Here is a 17,413-nt window from a genome sequence, read left to right as displayed (position 1 = left end):
ACGGTACGTGTTGTACCGTCATCCCAGGCAATGCAGTGTCACCAATTACCCCTTGCGTCCATACCTACAAACAAGTAGGAGGAATACTGAGTCTGCGCAACGGGGTGGCCTTGTAAACATATATCCCTCATCTTAAGCTGTCTAGGCATGCACACCATTATTTTGGTGTTTGCTTGATAAGTAACCAAACCCAATGACCCCATAAAAGAAACACATTATTGAAATAAGGCATTGGGTCGTTAGGAGTTCTCAAGGGTAAAACTGCATTGTCTGGATAATGAGTACTGGTACCTTTTTCCTGCCAATTGAGGGTAATTAAATCTCTTACCTGTTAATGAAACATAAAGTGACTGTAAATTACACTGTGATGGAAAAGGAAACATTCAAATGTTCTCCTTAAAACACATCTCACTCTGAATTGTTGTTAAATATTCTGATATATATGACCTGCTTTTTCAGAATTTCTATTATTGTACTCTGCAAGCATTTGTTCTACCTGACATTTTTTCCATCGAGAGCAGAAACCATGGTTAAAACTAATACTACAAAATATTGTCAGACAATTTCCTTTGACGAGAACAGGGGGAGCTGAAGAGACTAGACACCCTGCAATTATAGTACAACTTCCAGCATTATTCGCCATTTCTCGATTTTGTTTATGATAGAGTAGATTATACCTTATTTTTTTTATATAATATGGGATCTATGGCTTATATAATACAGGTCCAAATGTGAAAAAAGAGTCCGTTCACAGTTCAGTGGTGATTGTGTCATGTTGGTGCAGTGTCAAAGCAAACCATTAATGTAATTTGTGTGTGAATTTTCACACCACTGCACCAGAGTTCTGTCCACCTCAAGAAGTTAGCATGAAATGGAGTAAAAAAAAAGTGTTAGTTAAGGGTTTGCCACTCATAAGCAATGGCAAATAATAATTGTTTTTCTAGGAAATATTTCTCTATCAGTGTGATTTTACTGTAAGGCCCTCCTTCCTTAAAATGCACATGAAAACAATTTCAAAGTACGTTCACCCCACAATAAGAAACAAAAAACGTCAAATCAAATCAAAAGAGACTTTATTTCGGTTATATTTCAAACCATAAAAGTGTACATATATACAACAGTTAAAAAGCATTACACACATTATTGCCATATATGAAGTCATTATGCAATACAAATTTCCTTTGTCCCAATATCAGTATACATACAAGATAGTTATAAAGTACAAAAAACGTCATGGTATATACCATTATTGCTTTGTTCCACAACATAACACAGCATTTTGGTAGCTGTTGGAATACTCTTTATTTTCATGCTTGGCTTCGTTTCTTGGGATGGCAATATTGCAAGGAATGTTTGAGGAGTCCAGTTTGACTGCTCCAAAGAAGTCCATAAACTAGACTCCACCAGATGAAAGAGGAATATAGACCAGACAAGCAAAAAAAAAAAAAAGATAACAAGAGCAGCCAGAATGTTGTACTATGATCTAGAGCCCTTCAATCATATTATATAATGTAACATTTATGTTTATAACAGTGGGTTGATTGTATTTGGTGTCTGTGGTTTTAGGCATAAAATGGAAAGCTGGTAAGCTCTCAGTTGTGACTCATTAGCCCTGAAAGTTTTCCAGTCAGAAGAAGGGTTAGAGTTGGAAGGGCATCTTTGAAACTTATAAGACTCACAAATATTCCTCGTAGTCATACTGTAAGTTTTGCAGGTCGATATGAGTATAAAGTTTCAAGAAACATACAGCACTGAAGTAAAGCATGTGCAAAGCAGGCACACAGACCAGCGTGCACCTGCTTGACTGCAGTGCTTTTTAGGTTTTTCCTGTTCAGCGCGTGTGCTGTGCTTCTGAAATCTCTAGTATTTAATATATCTTAAAAGGGGGGTCTTATCAGTTCCCATAGCCAAGTTACTGTGCTCATTCGATTTTGTGTAGAAGGTTTTTTTTGTTAACTTCCCATGGCTGCACGCATTTATGATACTTCTACTGAAGCTGTTCACACTGTTTAAGCCCCATTCACTGTCAAGATAGGTACTCTTCCCACGGAAAAGGCAGAGAGCTTCTTTCAGTATGCGGGAATGCTTGCTTTTTATTACCTACTTGTGCAAAGCAGATGCTTTAGCCTTAGAACATTTGTGGCATTTCCTATTCATGCCTCAGAACCTTTCTTTGCACTTTGTAGTCATTATCGGATTCAATTTTTCATTGAAATCTATTTGGTCTTTATGAATAAATTCAAAATGTTGCAATAAACATTGCACCTTAAAATAAGAGTTAATATACAATAGTTATGCTACATTTTACTACTAAATAGGCAACCACAAGTGCAGTTACCTTGCAGACAACAGGGTCATGATTTGAATGGTGCGGCAGGTGCAGTAGCACCGAGCCCAAAAGTTTTCAGAACAACTCTTAAAACATAAAATTGCTAAATTTGACTACTAAACAGATATTCACAATTGCAGTTACCTTGCAGTTAAAGGCAGCTTGATTTGAATGGTGCAGCAGGTGCAAAGGCATCAGGGCCAAACGCTTCAGGGACCCCTCAAACCCCACATTATTGCTAAAATTTAAAGTAAATAGGCAGTCACAAGTGCAGTTACCTTGCAGACAACAGGGTTATGATTTCAATGGTGCAGCAGGTGCAGTGACAACAGGACCAAGAGCTCTAGGCACCCCAATAAACACATACAATTGCTATATTTTACAAGCAGGCGCAAGTACAGTTATCTTGCAGACAACAGGGTCATGATTTGAATGGTGCAGCAGGTGCAGCGGCACCAGGCACAAAAGTTGTCAGAACTCCTATAAACACTTAATATTGCTGTATTTTACTACTATAGAGGCAGTCACAATTGCAGTCACCTTGCAGTTAAAATAGGCTTCATTTAAATGGTGCAGCAGGTGTAGTGGCACCGGGGCCAAAAGTTGTCATCACTCTACTAAACACCACATATTGCTATATTTTACTACTAAGCAAGAAGGCACAATTGCAATTACCTTGCAGTTAAAAGGACTTGTTTTGAATGGTGGAGCAGGTGCTGTGGCACTAGGGCCAAAAGCTCTAGGTACCCCACTAAACCGAGATTATTGCTAAGTTTTCTGACTAAACAAGACAGTCAGAAGTGCATTTATCTAGCAGGCAATAGGGTCATGATTTGAATGGTGCAGCAGGTGCAGTAGCACCCGGACTAAAAGCTCTAGGCACCTAATATTGCTATATTTTACTACTAAATAGGCAGTCACAAGTGCAGGTACCTTGCAGACAACTGTGTCATGATTTCAATGGAACAGCAGGTGCAGTTGCACCGGACCCAACAGTTGTCAGTACTCCTCTAGACACCTAATATTGCTATATTTTGCTACTATACAGCCAGACACAATTGCAGTTATCTTACAATAAAAAGGGGCTTGATTTGAATGGGGCAGCAGGTACAGTGGCACCTGGGCCAAAAGTGTTAAGGACCCCATCAAATGCTGAATATTGCTAAATGTTACAGCTAAACAGGCCGTCACAAGTGCAGTTATCTAGGAGGCACTATGGCCATGATTTCAATGGTGCTGCAGGTGCAGTGACACCGAGGGCCATAGCTCTAGGAACCCCTCCAAACACCAAATATTGCTATATTTTATTACTAAACAGCAGTCACAAATGCAGTTATCTTGCAGGGACTAGGGGCATGATTTGAATCATGCAGCAGGTGCTGTGTCACCGGCCTCAAAAGTTGTCAGAACTCCTCTAAACGGATTTACAGTTTTTTTACTCATCCGTTTTCCTCCTAGGGAATTAGAATGCAGTTGTTACAACAACAGCGTTGTAACCACTCATACCATTACCCCGCAAGTCGGAACAACGACTTGCGGAGGGGGGGCATTGGATTTTGGAATAGTATAATTTACTAATCCAACTCTAGTCTGTAAGGACAATTGGGAAGGTGTTGGATTTCAAATCCAACACTTTCTGTCCCCTCCGCAAGTCGTTGTTCTGACTTGCGGGGTATTGGTATGGGTGGTTACCACGCGGTCATTGTAACAACCGCGTTGTAATTCCCTGTGGGGAATAGTTTTCGTGGTAAATTAGGTTTACCCCTCTAAACTCATAATATTGCTATTATATCAATTCCAATAGTTCCCTCTTCCATTTCATTCGTCAAAATGTTATTACTTACCAGCAGTATACCACTAATAACAGCACAATATATTGTCTTTTTGTACATAAACAAATCATAACACTTTAACAGATTTTCTGTAACTTACATTATACAACTACTCAGCAAAGCCACAACTTACAACAAAAAACAGTGTATTATTAATCACATAGGCTAAACCTAATGCATTTAACAATGCTTGTTGTTTCTTGTAACTTTGTACTCATATAGATTTGTGCAACCTTCAGTACGGCATAGGGCATATTATTTGTTTCAAAGGTTCAGGCTTATTATTTGTTTACTTCCGTCACATGGACATCAGTCATCCAAAATATCAGGAGATGGAGGACATCACACACTCCTAGTAACATCATTTGGGGGGGCACTATTTTCCTAGCCACAGTTGCTCGCCAGCATCTTATTTTCTGTTGAATGGTTATGGTAGGAATAAGATACAGAATCAATTTAAAGTAAAAGAGGGGATTTGAACTATACGTAATTTCTGTTTGTGCCACTCGACACTGAGACCAGAGGTTCAACAGAGTTTAGTGGTATTTTGAAGACCACTAACAGGGGTTCAAAAGGGCAAGCCTGTGGCAGCAAACTGATATCTTTTTCTATCACTAATTGAGGTCCATGTCTCAGAGACAAAATTGTTGGATGTCACATCACAATCATTAATGTTCATTCAAATTTTCAAGATATGACTTTAAACCAGCATTGAATACAGATGACATTAGGGCTTTATAATATGCTTTTCTGTAGGCTGTTCCAATATCTAGCACATCACTCTGTTCTTGACCGCCATGTATGCAGAAAGGAGCGGCGCGATGAGTATCCAGCTGGAATATGATGCACTGTTGGCACTGCTTGTCGCTTTGACCGTACTGACGGTGACAGTTGTTTCATTACTGGATTTGGTTGCATTAATGACAGTTGTTTTGACCGTACTGACAGAAGTTGGGACAGTTGTTTTGACTGTACTGTTGGCAACAGTTGTTGGATTCCTGGCAGTGGTTGTATTAGTGACAGTTGCATTGCCCATACTGACGTTGACAGATGTTGGATTACTGGCGGTGGTTGTATTAGTGACAGTTGTATTGCTCATACTGACGTTGACAGATGTTGGATTACTGGTGGTGGTTGTATTAGAGACAGTTGTATTGCCCATACTGCTGTTGACAGATGTTGGATTACTGGCGGTGGTTGCATTAATGACAGTTGTTTTGACCGTACTGACGGTGATAGCTGTATTACTGGCGTTGGTTGCGTTGACTGTTGGTCCTAACTGTGGCATGGGTGTAGTGGTGCTCGCTGAATAAGATGTACAGAGATATTGTTGCGATTGAAATGCAAAAGAGAAAACAACAATTAATTATGCTTGTCATTGTTTTAATGCTTCCAACCATAAAATATCCATGGAGTTTATGCTCAAATTTTAGCAGTAAAGAATATATGGGGAGGGATGTATGATGTTACAACGCATACTTTTACAACGCCTACCATTACAACGCATTTTTTACAACGCAAAATCCATTACAACGCATTCCATTACAACGCATGCATTTACAACGAATATTTAAAAACTACCTTTACAACGCATTCCATTACTTCGCATACTACCTTTACAACGCATACCATTACAACGCATAACATTACATTGCATGTAAGGTAAGTATTGGATAGTGTAGGGGTAAAAATTACTATTCTAACTCCAGAGGGTGCAACAGTAGGGTAAGTGTTGGATAGTGTAGGGGTAAAAATTACTATTCTAACTCCAGGGGGTGCAACAGTAGGGTAAGTGATGGATAGTGTAGGGGTACTATGTGTTGTAATGCTATGTGTTGTAATGACTGCATTGTAATGACATGCGTTGTAGTGGTGTGCGTTGTAGTGTCATGCATTGTAATGGTTGCGTTGTAAATGCATGCGTTGTAATGGATGTTGCGTTGTAAAAGTTTTGTTTTAATGGTAGTGCGTTGTAAAAGTTGTGTTGTAACGGTTGTTTCCCTATGGGGATTGAAAACAAACCAAACATAGCAGGAGCTGAGAAGTAACAGCCCTGCTTATTCTCTAAATTCATGACCAAATGTTGTCCCCTTGGTATGCTAAGGCTGAAGACTTTTACAAGAAGTACCGTTATTAAATGATCAAGGGAATTGGTTCTCAATTGCAGGGGAAGCAATCAAATAATCTGAGCCTATTTGAGGTTAGTCAATTACAGAGATACTGGCGGTTCCTGGCCTCTGAAAAAAGTGGGGTCTGTGACTGGTCAAAGGGACATCTGGGGTAAGATATTGGAAGGAGGCATAACGTGTCTTTCGCATAGATTTACTGTGGGTAGTTATGATAAGTATTTTCTGAATAGGTGGTTTTTTAGTTATTTCTGTAAGATCGTGAGTTGGTTTAGTGTTTTTGGATCTGGGGAGGCGGGCAGAAGGTTCAAGGCTGAGGAGGCTGCACCAGGGGACTGTGGTTGTGCTGTTGTTACTGGATTTAGGAGATATGAGAAAGATGGTTCTATGGATTCTTAGATCCTTTAAGCCCCTAGGGACACTTCGAAATATTCTCCAGAAAAGGGCACGAATAAATATCTTTCCTGGGAGGGAAAAACATCAAAATAATCTTAAAAGGACTAGGGGAAAGGTTTTTCACTTTGTAATTGTTGGGCAGATTTTCAATGAGCAAACACGGATGTGCATTACAGAAATCGAATTTTATGGCAAGACCGGAGGCTCCTATTATGCATTCTAATCTTGCATTTATTACAATAGCAGCCAAATAAGTGAAAAACTACAGTTCCCAGAGGGCCAGGCGAGAACTGGGCCATGGGAACGAGAAAAAACGTTAGTACAATAGCCAATCAGCAGCGTGTAAACAGATAGGAGAACACACTGACTGCGCAGCTTCCTCTTTTCTTGCTGCTCGCTGTCAGATAAGTGTTCTCTTATCTTTGCTCCCAGTACAGTTTTATTTTCAATTAATGTTGTGCTTTCATGGTTTATTAATTTTGCATTGCAATTGCTTTTCGCTTTCCAGAGTTTGGGTTTCCTCGCGCTGTGGCGCGTTCAACTTTCATTGTACACGCTGCATTTCCGACCGCTCGCGGTCTGTCAGCTGTTCCCCCCTCCCTTCTCCCTTACTGCCGGTGGTTTCGCCCGGCTCCTTTCCTCGCGCTGCTCGCGCATTTCCCTCACCTTCGCTCTTGTTCCTCACACGGCGCTTCGGAGCTCTTACAGCCGACCGGCTTGGTGCTCCTCTTCTGCCTTTTGCTCGCCCCGCCTCAGCCTGCCTCAAGCCCGCCCCGCACACGCCTACAGTGCTATTCCCTCATTCTTTAACCCTTTCTGCCCCGTTTTTTGCCTGCTCTTTCACAGCACTATGGAACGTGACAGTTCCTCTGAGGAATTGACCTCCAAGGAGGATAATGGGTCTTTTAAACAGCACTTAAGTAAATTTATTAATACTTCTGTGGAGCAGGCTGTGGAAGTATCTATGAAACGTATGTCAAAAACAATGGAGAATTCTATGCTCAGCCTCATGTCCAAGGCTTTGGCCCATTCTGCGGGGGATAGCAGAAAACGAAAGGTGGATCACTCTGCTCCTGTGCATGTTGCTAAAAAGTCGTCATTGTTAATGAGCGAGTCTTTCTCGCCTATGACTGAGGACGTTGTGCCTCCCAGGCCTCCTTTGAAGGAGGGGTTTGTTGGTTCTGAGGGCAGGAAAAAGCAGAAGACAAAGCACGCAGAGTCACCAATCAAAAAATTGGTTATTTCCACCGTCTTGGACACAGACGATGATATGGCTGAAGCTGACGACTTATTTGATGTTTTTGATGTGACTGACCCCCCTTCCCCACCTCCCAAACTTTCCAAGTTAGATTCCTTTACATTTGAACCCGTTTATGATTCTGAGGGTCTCCCCATGTTCGACCCGTCCTCCATTCGACACCCTAATTCGACTGAATGGCTTCCATCCCACCACGTGGGTGAATATATCTCAGCTCGTTTGCGCCTCCCTCTGGAGACTGCTGTGAGGTCTTGGCTCAAATCTGAGTGCCCCAAACCCTCTTTGCCCGAGAAAATCACCCTAGTTCCCTCTATTGATCAACCCCTCCTCACCTTCTTCTCCAAGTTCGGCAAAGATCCTTGTAAGGGAGTAGACAAGGCGTGGTCCTCCTGTCAGGACAAGGTGCTGGATGTGGTGGGTCCCCTGGCCCGTATTTTGGACATGGCAGAAACTGCCCGATTGGACGGTTCAGACCTCTCTGCGGAGGATATCTCCATGTGGGCTCAACGGGCTTTCTGTCTCCTAGACAACGCCAACTCTGCCATTACCCATGAACGTCGTAAGGGACTTTTGATCAAGCTGGATTCCAAACTGGCCAACCTGGCTCCCATGGATCCTGGTCCCAAAGCCAATGGTCTCCTCTTCGGGGATAACCTGGTCCGTGACCTCAGTAGGTTTGTTTCGACCTTTGCCTCCCTTGACAAGGCGCAACAATCTATCAAAAAGGTCTTTGCCCCTCGTGTTTTTGGCCGGGCCGGACGAGGCAGGGGTCGCTCTTCCGGCCGTCCCTATAACCAAGGCTCCAGAGGCTCCTACAACTCCCCCCAAGAATACAAGCCTCAGTTTTACCCACACCGAGGCCGTGGCTTCAGAGGTAGAGGACAGAAATCCTACCGCAATTCCAACTCCAACCAGCAAGGTAAGCCTTTCTTCTTCCCCTCCTGTAGGGGGCCGTCTAAAGTTATTTCTGTCAAAATGGCGCACCATCAGTTCAGACCCATGGGTTCTCAACACTGTTCAAGGCTACCTAATAGAGTTCTCTTCTCCTCCTCTCCAGACCTCCTCCCCCCCCTGGTCTTCTCCTCCCATATGGCCGCCCTAATCCCAAACGAGATTCTGTCACTACTCCAAAAACAGGCCATTCAGATTTTTCCTTACGACTCTTCCGGCTTTCTAAGCTCCATTTTTCTTGTCCAAAAGAAAAACAAGAAACAACGTCCTGTCATCAACCTAAAGTGGTTCAACCAGTTTGTGATATATCGACACTTCAAGATGGAGACAATTCTCCATTTACGGGACACTCTACGTCCCAAGGATTGGATGGTTCGTTTGGACCTTCAAGACGCCTATCTCACGGTTCCTATTCACCAGTCCCATTGGAAGTTTCTTCAGTTTCAATGGTCAGGAGTGACCTACTGTTTTATCTTTCTCCCCTTTGGTCTTTCTTCCGCATCCTGGTGCTTCACAAAGCTTTTGAAACCAGTGATTGCCTTTCTCCGTTCCCTCGGAATCAGACTTATCATCTAATTAGACGATATTCTGATCCTGAATTCCGACAGACTCTCCCTTCTGTCCGATCTGCGGACAACGCAGTCTCTCCTTCTAGATCTGGGTTTTCTTGTCAACACAGAGAAGTCTTCCTTGACTCCGTCTCAAAACATGGAGTTCCTGGGCTTCCTTGTGGACTCGGTGGCCGCTTCCCTCCGTCTGCCCCTTTCCAATGTTTCCAGAATCAAAGTGGAAATTGCTTCAGTCCTGCAGTCGTCCCTCCTGTCCCTCAGGTCCCTGGCCAGGATCGTCGGTCTTCTTTCCTCCTCCATTCAGGCCATATTTCCAGGTCCTCTCCACTACCGCGCTCTTCAATGCCTCAAAATCAGGCATCTTCGACAAGGCCTTGCCTACGCAGATCTCGTCGCCCTAGACCCCGAGTCCCGCACCGAGCTGCAATGGTGGATAGACCATTTAGATGCGTGGAACGGGCGCACAATCTTCGCCACTGCCCCAGATCTTGTATTAGAATCCGATGCAAGCCTGTCGGGTTGGGGCGCCCGCTGTGGACCAATCTCGACTGGAGGTACATGGTCGTCAGAGGAGTCCAAGCTGCACATCAACTGTTTAGAGATGCTTGCAGGTTCCTTTGCGTTCCAAAGCCTTTCCAAGGACAGAATCCAATGTTCCATCCTCCTTCGCATGGACAATGTTTCTGCGGTTCGCTATATCAACCATCTCGGCGGGACCAAGTCCAAGCCTCTAGCGGATTTAGCAAAAAGTCTGTGGGAATTCTGCCTGGCACATCAGTTCTCCTTAACAGCGGAGTATCTTCCCGGAAATCTCAATTCCGTGGCAGATTGGCACTCCAGGTTTCTCCACGATTCCAGCGATTGGAAGCTTTGTCCCTCCGTTTTCCTGTCTCTTTCTCACAAATGGGGTCCCTTTTCTATAGATCTCTTTGCTTCCCGCCTCAACTGTCAATTGCCCCAGTTCTTCAGTTGGCGGCCGGACCCTTTGGCTTTAGCTACGGATGCTTTCCTTCAGGATTGGTCTCATCACCTCAACTATGCTTTTCCCCCCTTTCTTATGATCAACAGAGTTCTGTCTCAAGTCCGTCGCCAGTCCACTTCTCTGGTGCTGGTTGCTCCCTTTTGGCAAGCTCAAATTTGGTTCCCCTCCTTGCTGGAGATGGCTGTAGACTTTCCTGTTCTCCTTCCGTCTTTTGACGATCTTCTCCTCAATCCCCAGGGCCTTCGTCACAGTCTTATTCTGGACAACTCCTTGATCCTGTCGGCCTGGAAAGTTTCCGGCCTCCCTCTTCTAACGTCCTCCTTTCACAAGAGGCTACTCTCTTCATCAACCAGGCCTGGGCTCCGGGGACTTCCAAAGCATACAAATCCGCTTGGTCTCTTTGGGCAAGCTGGTGTTTGGAGAGGGATATCGATCCCCTTTCAGCCCCTCTAAATTTCATTATCAATTTTCTGGCTTCTGAGGCCAGTGCCGGTAAGGCCTATCGTACTGTTAACCTCTACCGATCTGCAATTTCTCTCAACCATATTCAGATCTATGGCAAACCGGTTGGCGCTCATCCCCTGATCTGTCGCCTCCTCAAAGGGGTTTGATGTGTTAAACCTCCGTTGGCTAAGTATTCCTTTTTATGGGATGTTTCTGTAGTCCTTAAACTGTTCATGAATTGGCCTGCTAACTCTGCCTTATCTCTCAAAATGTTATCTGCAAAATTAACCATGTTACTTTGTTTGATCTCGATTAAAAGAGTTTCTGATGTTAGAGCTTTAGATATTTCTTCCAGACAATTCTGTCCTACAGGTGTTTTGTTCCAGATTCGTAGAAGAACTGAGACTAATTTGGATTCTGTGTTTTATCCTTATTTCCCTGATCAACCACAGCTTTGTGTGGGACAGTGTTTGAAAGTATATGAACAAAAAACAGCTGATCTCAGGGCGTCCTCTTGTTCCCAACTCCTTATTTCTTTTCGCAAACCCCATCTTCCTGTCTCTTCCCCTACCCTCGCCCGTTGGGTTCGCTGGGTCATGTCTCTTGCCGGTATTGACGTCTACGTTTTCGGAGCGCATTCGGCCAGGGGGGCCATGGCCTCTAAGGCCTTTTGGTCCGGCTCCCGTCTGGAAGACATCCTGAGATCAGCAGATTGGTCCAATGACAGTGTTTTTCGCATGTTCTATTGTAAACCTGTTCATTCTGTTGCTTCTGATGTCATTAATATGCTTTAAACAAGCATAATAGGAGCCTCCGGTCTTGCCATAAAATGTAGATTTTCCTAGTTATTATGACAGAAAGTCTTAATTTTATTAAAGACACGGAGGCGAGTATTATCCCACCGCTACACTACTAATCTGTGTTCTCCCTCCCTACAGCGAATCCGGCCTTGCCACCTGCTTCATCATAGGAGGTCTTCTCTCCATCGACTTCGTGCCTCACCTTCATGGACTTCTTCAGCTCTCTCAACGCCTTCTCCAGTTGTTCAAGTTGGACTCTGCCCTTGGCTCCCTGTGGTTCAAGATATCTGCTCCTGGACTTTGGCTGTTTCTGTTGTTTTGGCTATTTTTTCTTTGTTCTCTAATGTTATCTGACCTACTCGCCGCGAAAAGAGGAAGCTGCGCAGTCAGTGTGTTCTCTTATCTGTTTACACGATGCTGATTGGCTATTGTACTAACGTTTTTTCTCGTTCCCATGGCCCAGTTCTCGCCTGGCCCTCTGGGAACTATAATTTTTCACTTATTTGGCTGCTATTGTAATAAATGCAAGATTAGAATGCATAATACTCGCCTCCGTGTCTTTAATAAAATTAAGACTTTCCGTCATAATAACTAGGAAAACCTACATTTACAAGAAGAAGAGTACACATAGAAACCTGTGACTACTGCTAGCCACCTTTGCAAAACCCGATCGAAGTAACTTTGCAACTATATAAAATCTTAGGCTGCAGGTAAAGATTTACCACTTTTTAATAAAAGATTCTAGCATTTATCTTGTGTGGATACCTTCAAAATCTGAGTTCAGTAAGGCCCATGTGGCCTTGGTTGGAATCCATGATAGTTAAAAAATAGTATGTATGTTGAAATCCAGTCGTTTGTGGACGTGTTATGTAAGTTCACGTGTATTTGTAACTACATATGCTTTTTGAGTCATAACAATATTTGTGAAAATGCCTCTAAGTTGGTTTGGCTCTCAGTGTTAATTAAAGCATTTCCTTTTTGGGTAATTGTTTTGTCTGCTTGTTATTTAGTAGCATATCTATAATATTTAGCACCGATGCTGCCTGAACGTCTGAGATGGCCATATTAAGATCATTCTATAAGTATTGTCTAAAATCTAATGAAGGTGTAGCCCTCAATTTACATTGAAACAGGTCATTTGAAGGGACCGTCTTTAATTTCTTGACCTGGGCCATATAAACACATCTGACATGCTTACGTATGTCTAGAGCAGGGTTATGCAGTATTTGCTCATGGGGGAACAACCAATGCCACATTTAGGGGAGAACCACTGACTATTTAAATGACTCTCATTTAGATTTTAGGTAAATGTTTGTTATGTGGATATTCTGAAACTCTGTTGTGGATCTCTGCTGAACAACCTTGTTCAAAAGCAAAGTGCAAACCAAGTGCCATATTGAGCATTTTTAGACAGAAAACTTTACAGATATGCTTACCATTTTTCAAATCATGAAAAACTGTGTACGTGGTATTGCTGTTTACAGTAATAAAAGCCCTGTTGAAATAATAGAGATATTAGTGCCAGATCTAATATACACCTTTAATGTGCGAAGCGCTTTGGCCCACATACATAACAATGCATTTTGAAATAGATTTTCAAGACATTTACATTTTTTTTAAATAATTTGCTTTCATATTGTTTCATGAAATGTGGTGGAAAGATGAACTATTAGATAGAATAAACGTTTCAGGTCATGTACTAAGAGAATGCATCATCCACTAAAAAAGCATATTAAAAATATACACAATTACTGAAGTGTGTCTATGGATGTGATTCACAAATAATTTTTCAAGTGAGGATTAAAGTTCGTTTTGTGCATGCACTGAATTGGAATAAATCTGTGAAAAATGTGATGAGGCTAGGCAATTTGCATTTTTAACTGCTAATATAATCAAAATGCTTGCTTGTGGCAGGTATACACCTTGTGACATCCCTTATTCATTGGAGCATGCAGTGAAGTATATACTTGACACACCACCGATTACACTATCCAAGTCCTGCTTGGCACAAGGGAAAGTTACTCTTCCTAATTTAAAGGGCATTGGATTACTGTGCTACATTTTTACTCCTAGATTAGGGGTAGAAATATAATGCAGTGCATATCCTGTTTGATTCCCATCTATGCCAATTAGGGGTGGGTGGAACTCGTAGTGCATCATTTATGAAAAGTGACGCATCGCTGCGTGAAAACAGAGATGCGTCACTTTTTACTGCGCCCTCCTTGAGAGTAAATATGATGCTTCATATTTACAGTATGACGCATCATGGCGCAAGGAGTTACAGATACGTCAGTATTTCTGACGTATCTGTATGGCACAAAAGTGACGCATTGCTGGAGTGTGTCACAAAAGTGACGCAACTCCAGCAACGTGTCCTTGTGAAAGGACCTGCGTCAGCCTTACGCCTGCTGTGAGGCAGGCGTAAGAAATTGACGCATCTTATAGATTTCACTGCATCACTTCTATGACCCTGTCTTGGGTCAGAACGCCCCCCCCCTGCATATATTATACCTGGCGTAGGTATAATATAGCGCAGGGGTTTACAAAGTGACACATCTACCTAGATGCGTCACTTTGTAAATATGGTGCAACAAGGCACATTTTTTACGTTGCTGGTGCGTCACAAAAAGTGATGCACCGGCGACGTAAAAGTGACGCACGGCCTCATAAATGAGGCCCGTAGAGTTTTACTCTGTGGAATTCCGCAGAATTACATAAAAACTCCACGAGATTCTGCCCACCCATAGTGAATATACCCATGACATGTGCCCACAGATTTTCGCTGCAATAAAAAGAGGTGGCTGCTGAACCTGTCTCTTACAAGTTAGTGGGTGAAATATTTTCCATGCTCATCGGCAATCCGGATCACTTGTCTCTTCACACCCTCACTCCCTGGTGAGCTTCCCCCATACACACAGACCAGGTTCTTTAGATGCCCACATAACCCACAGCTTGGCAGCAGGGATAACATTGTATTCCTTAATTTTATGTAAAATAGTTGGCACGAACTTGTAGATGAACGGCGACCCAGACAGAGGTCTACAGTGGATGCACTCATTTTTGGGTGGTGTGAGGCAGGAAATCGTTCTGTGTCCACCATTACCAGTGCGAACAGCAGCTCTCTGTGCCGCCTGGCAGTCAGGACCGCTACTGCGGCCCAGGCCAGCAATGCAAGAGCAAGGGGCATCTACCAGTTCTCATACCTGCTCTTCCGGCATCTGGCTGAGGCCGCCTCTCTGTTCCCCTCTGCCTGGTTCAACGGCAATGGGAATGAGCTGCCTGACAGGGCTTTAGAAACAGCAGCACCTCAGTGTTTACACCAAAGCATGAACTATTGACATTGATCAATGCCTGTTTAATTTGCATTCCTGGACTTGCAGTCCTAATTTTGCACTGGAATAAACAGCATTGTACCAGAGTACAAACAAAAATCCTGGACCAGCTGAGCTGTGCACCCCTGGACACAGGAAACTTGATAACTCTGTCGCCCTCCTTCCCAGCTCAGAAGGATAATTTTTTTTTTAAAGAATTGCAGTCAAAGTAGTAGCAGCTGTGTCACATGTTGCAGATCGTTGCAGGCAAGTTCAACTAGACCTTTCCTATTAAAAACAATGAATATTTTACATGAGTTGTGACAGCTATTATCGAGAACACATGGCTGCGTATCAGCCCCTAGTCAAGTTTCACATCTTCAGGGAGAATTTGCTTTTTAGGTGACATCCATGAGATTTCCTAACATACGAGTACAGTATTAAACGTAAAACTACAGATTCCACCCAATTGGAAAATGTAACCGATGCAGCCACTTTAAAGCTGAGATCAATGCGGTCCAGTCATACGTAGACTTTCCGTGCCCCACACAGACATACATACACTCCAACCAATCATTGCTAAAAATGGCAGGACAAGTGGCATATCCTCCAACCACGTCAGGTGTGGAGCGCTATTACGCCTAGTCCCAGTCACACAGTGTTTTCCATGTATATGCAAAATACTCCGTCTCAATTTGGTAATCCATATTTAACCATTTTATTCTGTGTCATCCAGTATTGTTACATTTCTTTCACCGTCCACATGTAAGGTTGCATGCTTTTCCATTGCTTCAAATACTAAAGATATGCCCATCCAGGCCTTTTTCTGAAGCACATGTGGAAATGCATCGATCATCCAAGGCAGTCTACATCCACCCAATGCATTTCGGGCTAAAATAGCCATTCATCAGGGTTAACTACAAATTTTAATAAAACAACATTACTTCTTTTTAGCACAATTTACATATGAAATGGTCTATAATGCTCTCCTTGCGTTGTATAAGATCTCTAAACCATGCATTACAAAACGCTACCCTTCGTTTACCATTGCTTTTGTTATGTTAACTGGAACCCACTATATCTTGATCATTCCTGAATTCAAAGGGTAGCGTTTTGTAATGCATGGTTTAGACATCTAATACAATGCAAAGAGAGCATTATAGATCATTTCACATCAAGGGCAGGTAATATGCTGCAATTGAGGAGAGGGTACATTGTCCTCTTTACGCCGCGCTACCATGCCGATGAGACCATCCGTTAATATCGGTAGGATTGGATTTAGGAACGCCTAGCGGATGTTCCCTCAGACGCACTGACACCGAAAACCTGAATATAGGTATCATAGGAATACTGAGTGTTACTGTCTCTTATTCCTATTTTTAACACCCCTTTTTCTTCACCTTATGCACGGTCCTGATGAAATGCCACGGGATCTTCTAGGTACCCAGATAAGGCGCGAAGCAAGTCGACCTAAAGTACTTACCGCCACTATCACCTTCACTTACTGACAAAGAGAACAGAAGGAAAATACTCACTCCTCTGATAATTTCCCAAGAGCCCTTCCTTGTCATTGGTTTTAATCTTACCACACAGACCCTTGAATATAGGTTTCTTGGGTTTCGAGGTGGTAATTTTAACACACTCACCCATCCCCCCCCCACACACCCACACTCACAATGGCGGCGTTACTCCGAAAAGAACTTCAACAAAGAGCCCTCTTGCGGGGCTCATGGGGGACTGCAACACTACCCCCATGAGGAGCAACACCTGATGATGAAGTAGGACACCCGCATGGGTGTGTGAGGGCACTTTTTCCAAAAGGAGGAATTCCCAGACCTTCATTACTATCAGTTTCCAATCTTTACAGTGAGTACTTTCCACTCACTAGTTTCCTTTAGCTACCAAATTGGCCAGCTTCTTCTTCCATTAGGAACAGTCACCCTTTAGTGATTACCACGTTAGCTTTGGGAGCGTGGGCGCTGGACCTATTTTTCCTTTGGCTCCCTGTTCCCCCTCTTTTGTTCCTAGGATGCTTGTTTCTGGTCCAGGAAGGACCTGGCTTGGCAGTTCGGGCTCAACTGTTCCCATGAGGCACAGGGTCAAGACTGATTTGCATATGGCCAGATCTAAACTGGGGTGGCATGGTGTGCAAAAGAATGATGGATTTAAGCCAGATCTTTTGACTGGGGTTGAATGTGTTGATTTGTTCTGCATTCCGTCCATTAATTGTGTGTCGTTTGTGTTTTATAAATATGCAGCAGCTCTCGTAAGATTTTGAATTACAAGTTTCTCATTGCTCCCCACTCTCCAGATAGGGGGCGCCTTTGCATCTTACTAAGAACTGCTATGAGCCTTTCATCAGGAGTGAAATATTGTCTTTATCCTGCATAAGTGTGAGAACACCTGAGGATTTAT

At 43.1% G+C, this 17,413-nt stretch overlaps 1 protein-coding gene across 1 annotated transcript in view; it reads right to left on the bottom strand.

Annotated features, from left to right (window-relative positions):
• Window positions 1-1,056: 1,056 nt before the first annotated feature.
• Window positions 1,057-17,413, bottom strand: part of LOC144823665 (uncharacterized) — a 41,754-nt gene continuing 25,397 nt past the window's right edge. Inside the window, exons 3-4 of the mRNA XM_078682373.1 lie at window positions 13,124-13,182; window positions 1,057-5,466 (exon numbers count right to left, since the gene is read on the bottom strand). Of these exons, the coding sequence (XP_078538499.1) occupies window positions 4,931-5,466; window positions 13,124-13,182 (595 nt within the window). The 3' untranslated portion in view covers window positions 1,057-4,930. The remainder of the gene's footprint in view (window positions 5,467-13,123; window positions 13,183-17,413) is intronic.

This window comes from Lissotriton helveticus, chromosome 3_1, assembly GCF_964261635.1.
Source record: "Lissotriton helveticus chromosome 3_1, aLisHel1.1, whole genome shotgun sequence".
In the NCBI taxonomy this organism is placed as follows: domain Eukaryota; kingdom Metazoa; phylum Chordata; class Amphibia; order Caudata; family Salamandridae; genus Lissotriton; species Lissotriton helveticus.
Note: the sequence above shows the minus strand (reverse complement) of the source record. Positions and strands in the feature narration are given on the sequence as shown.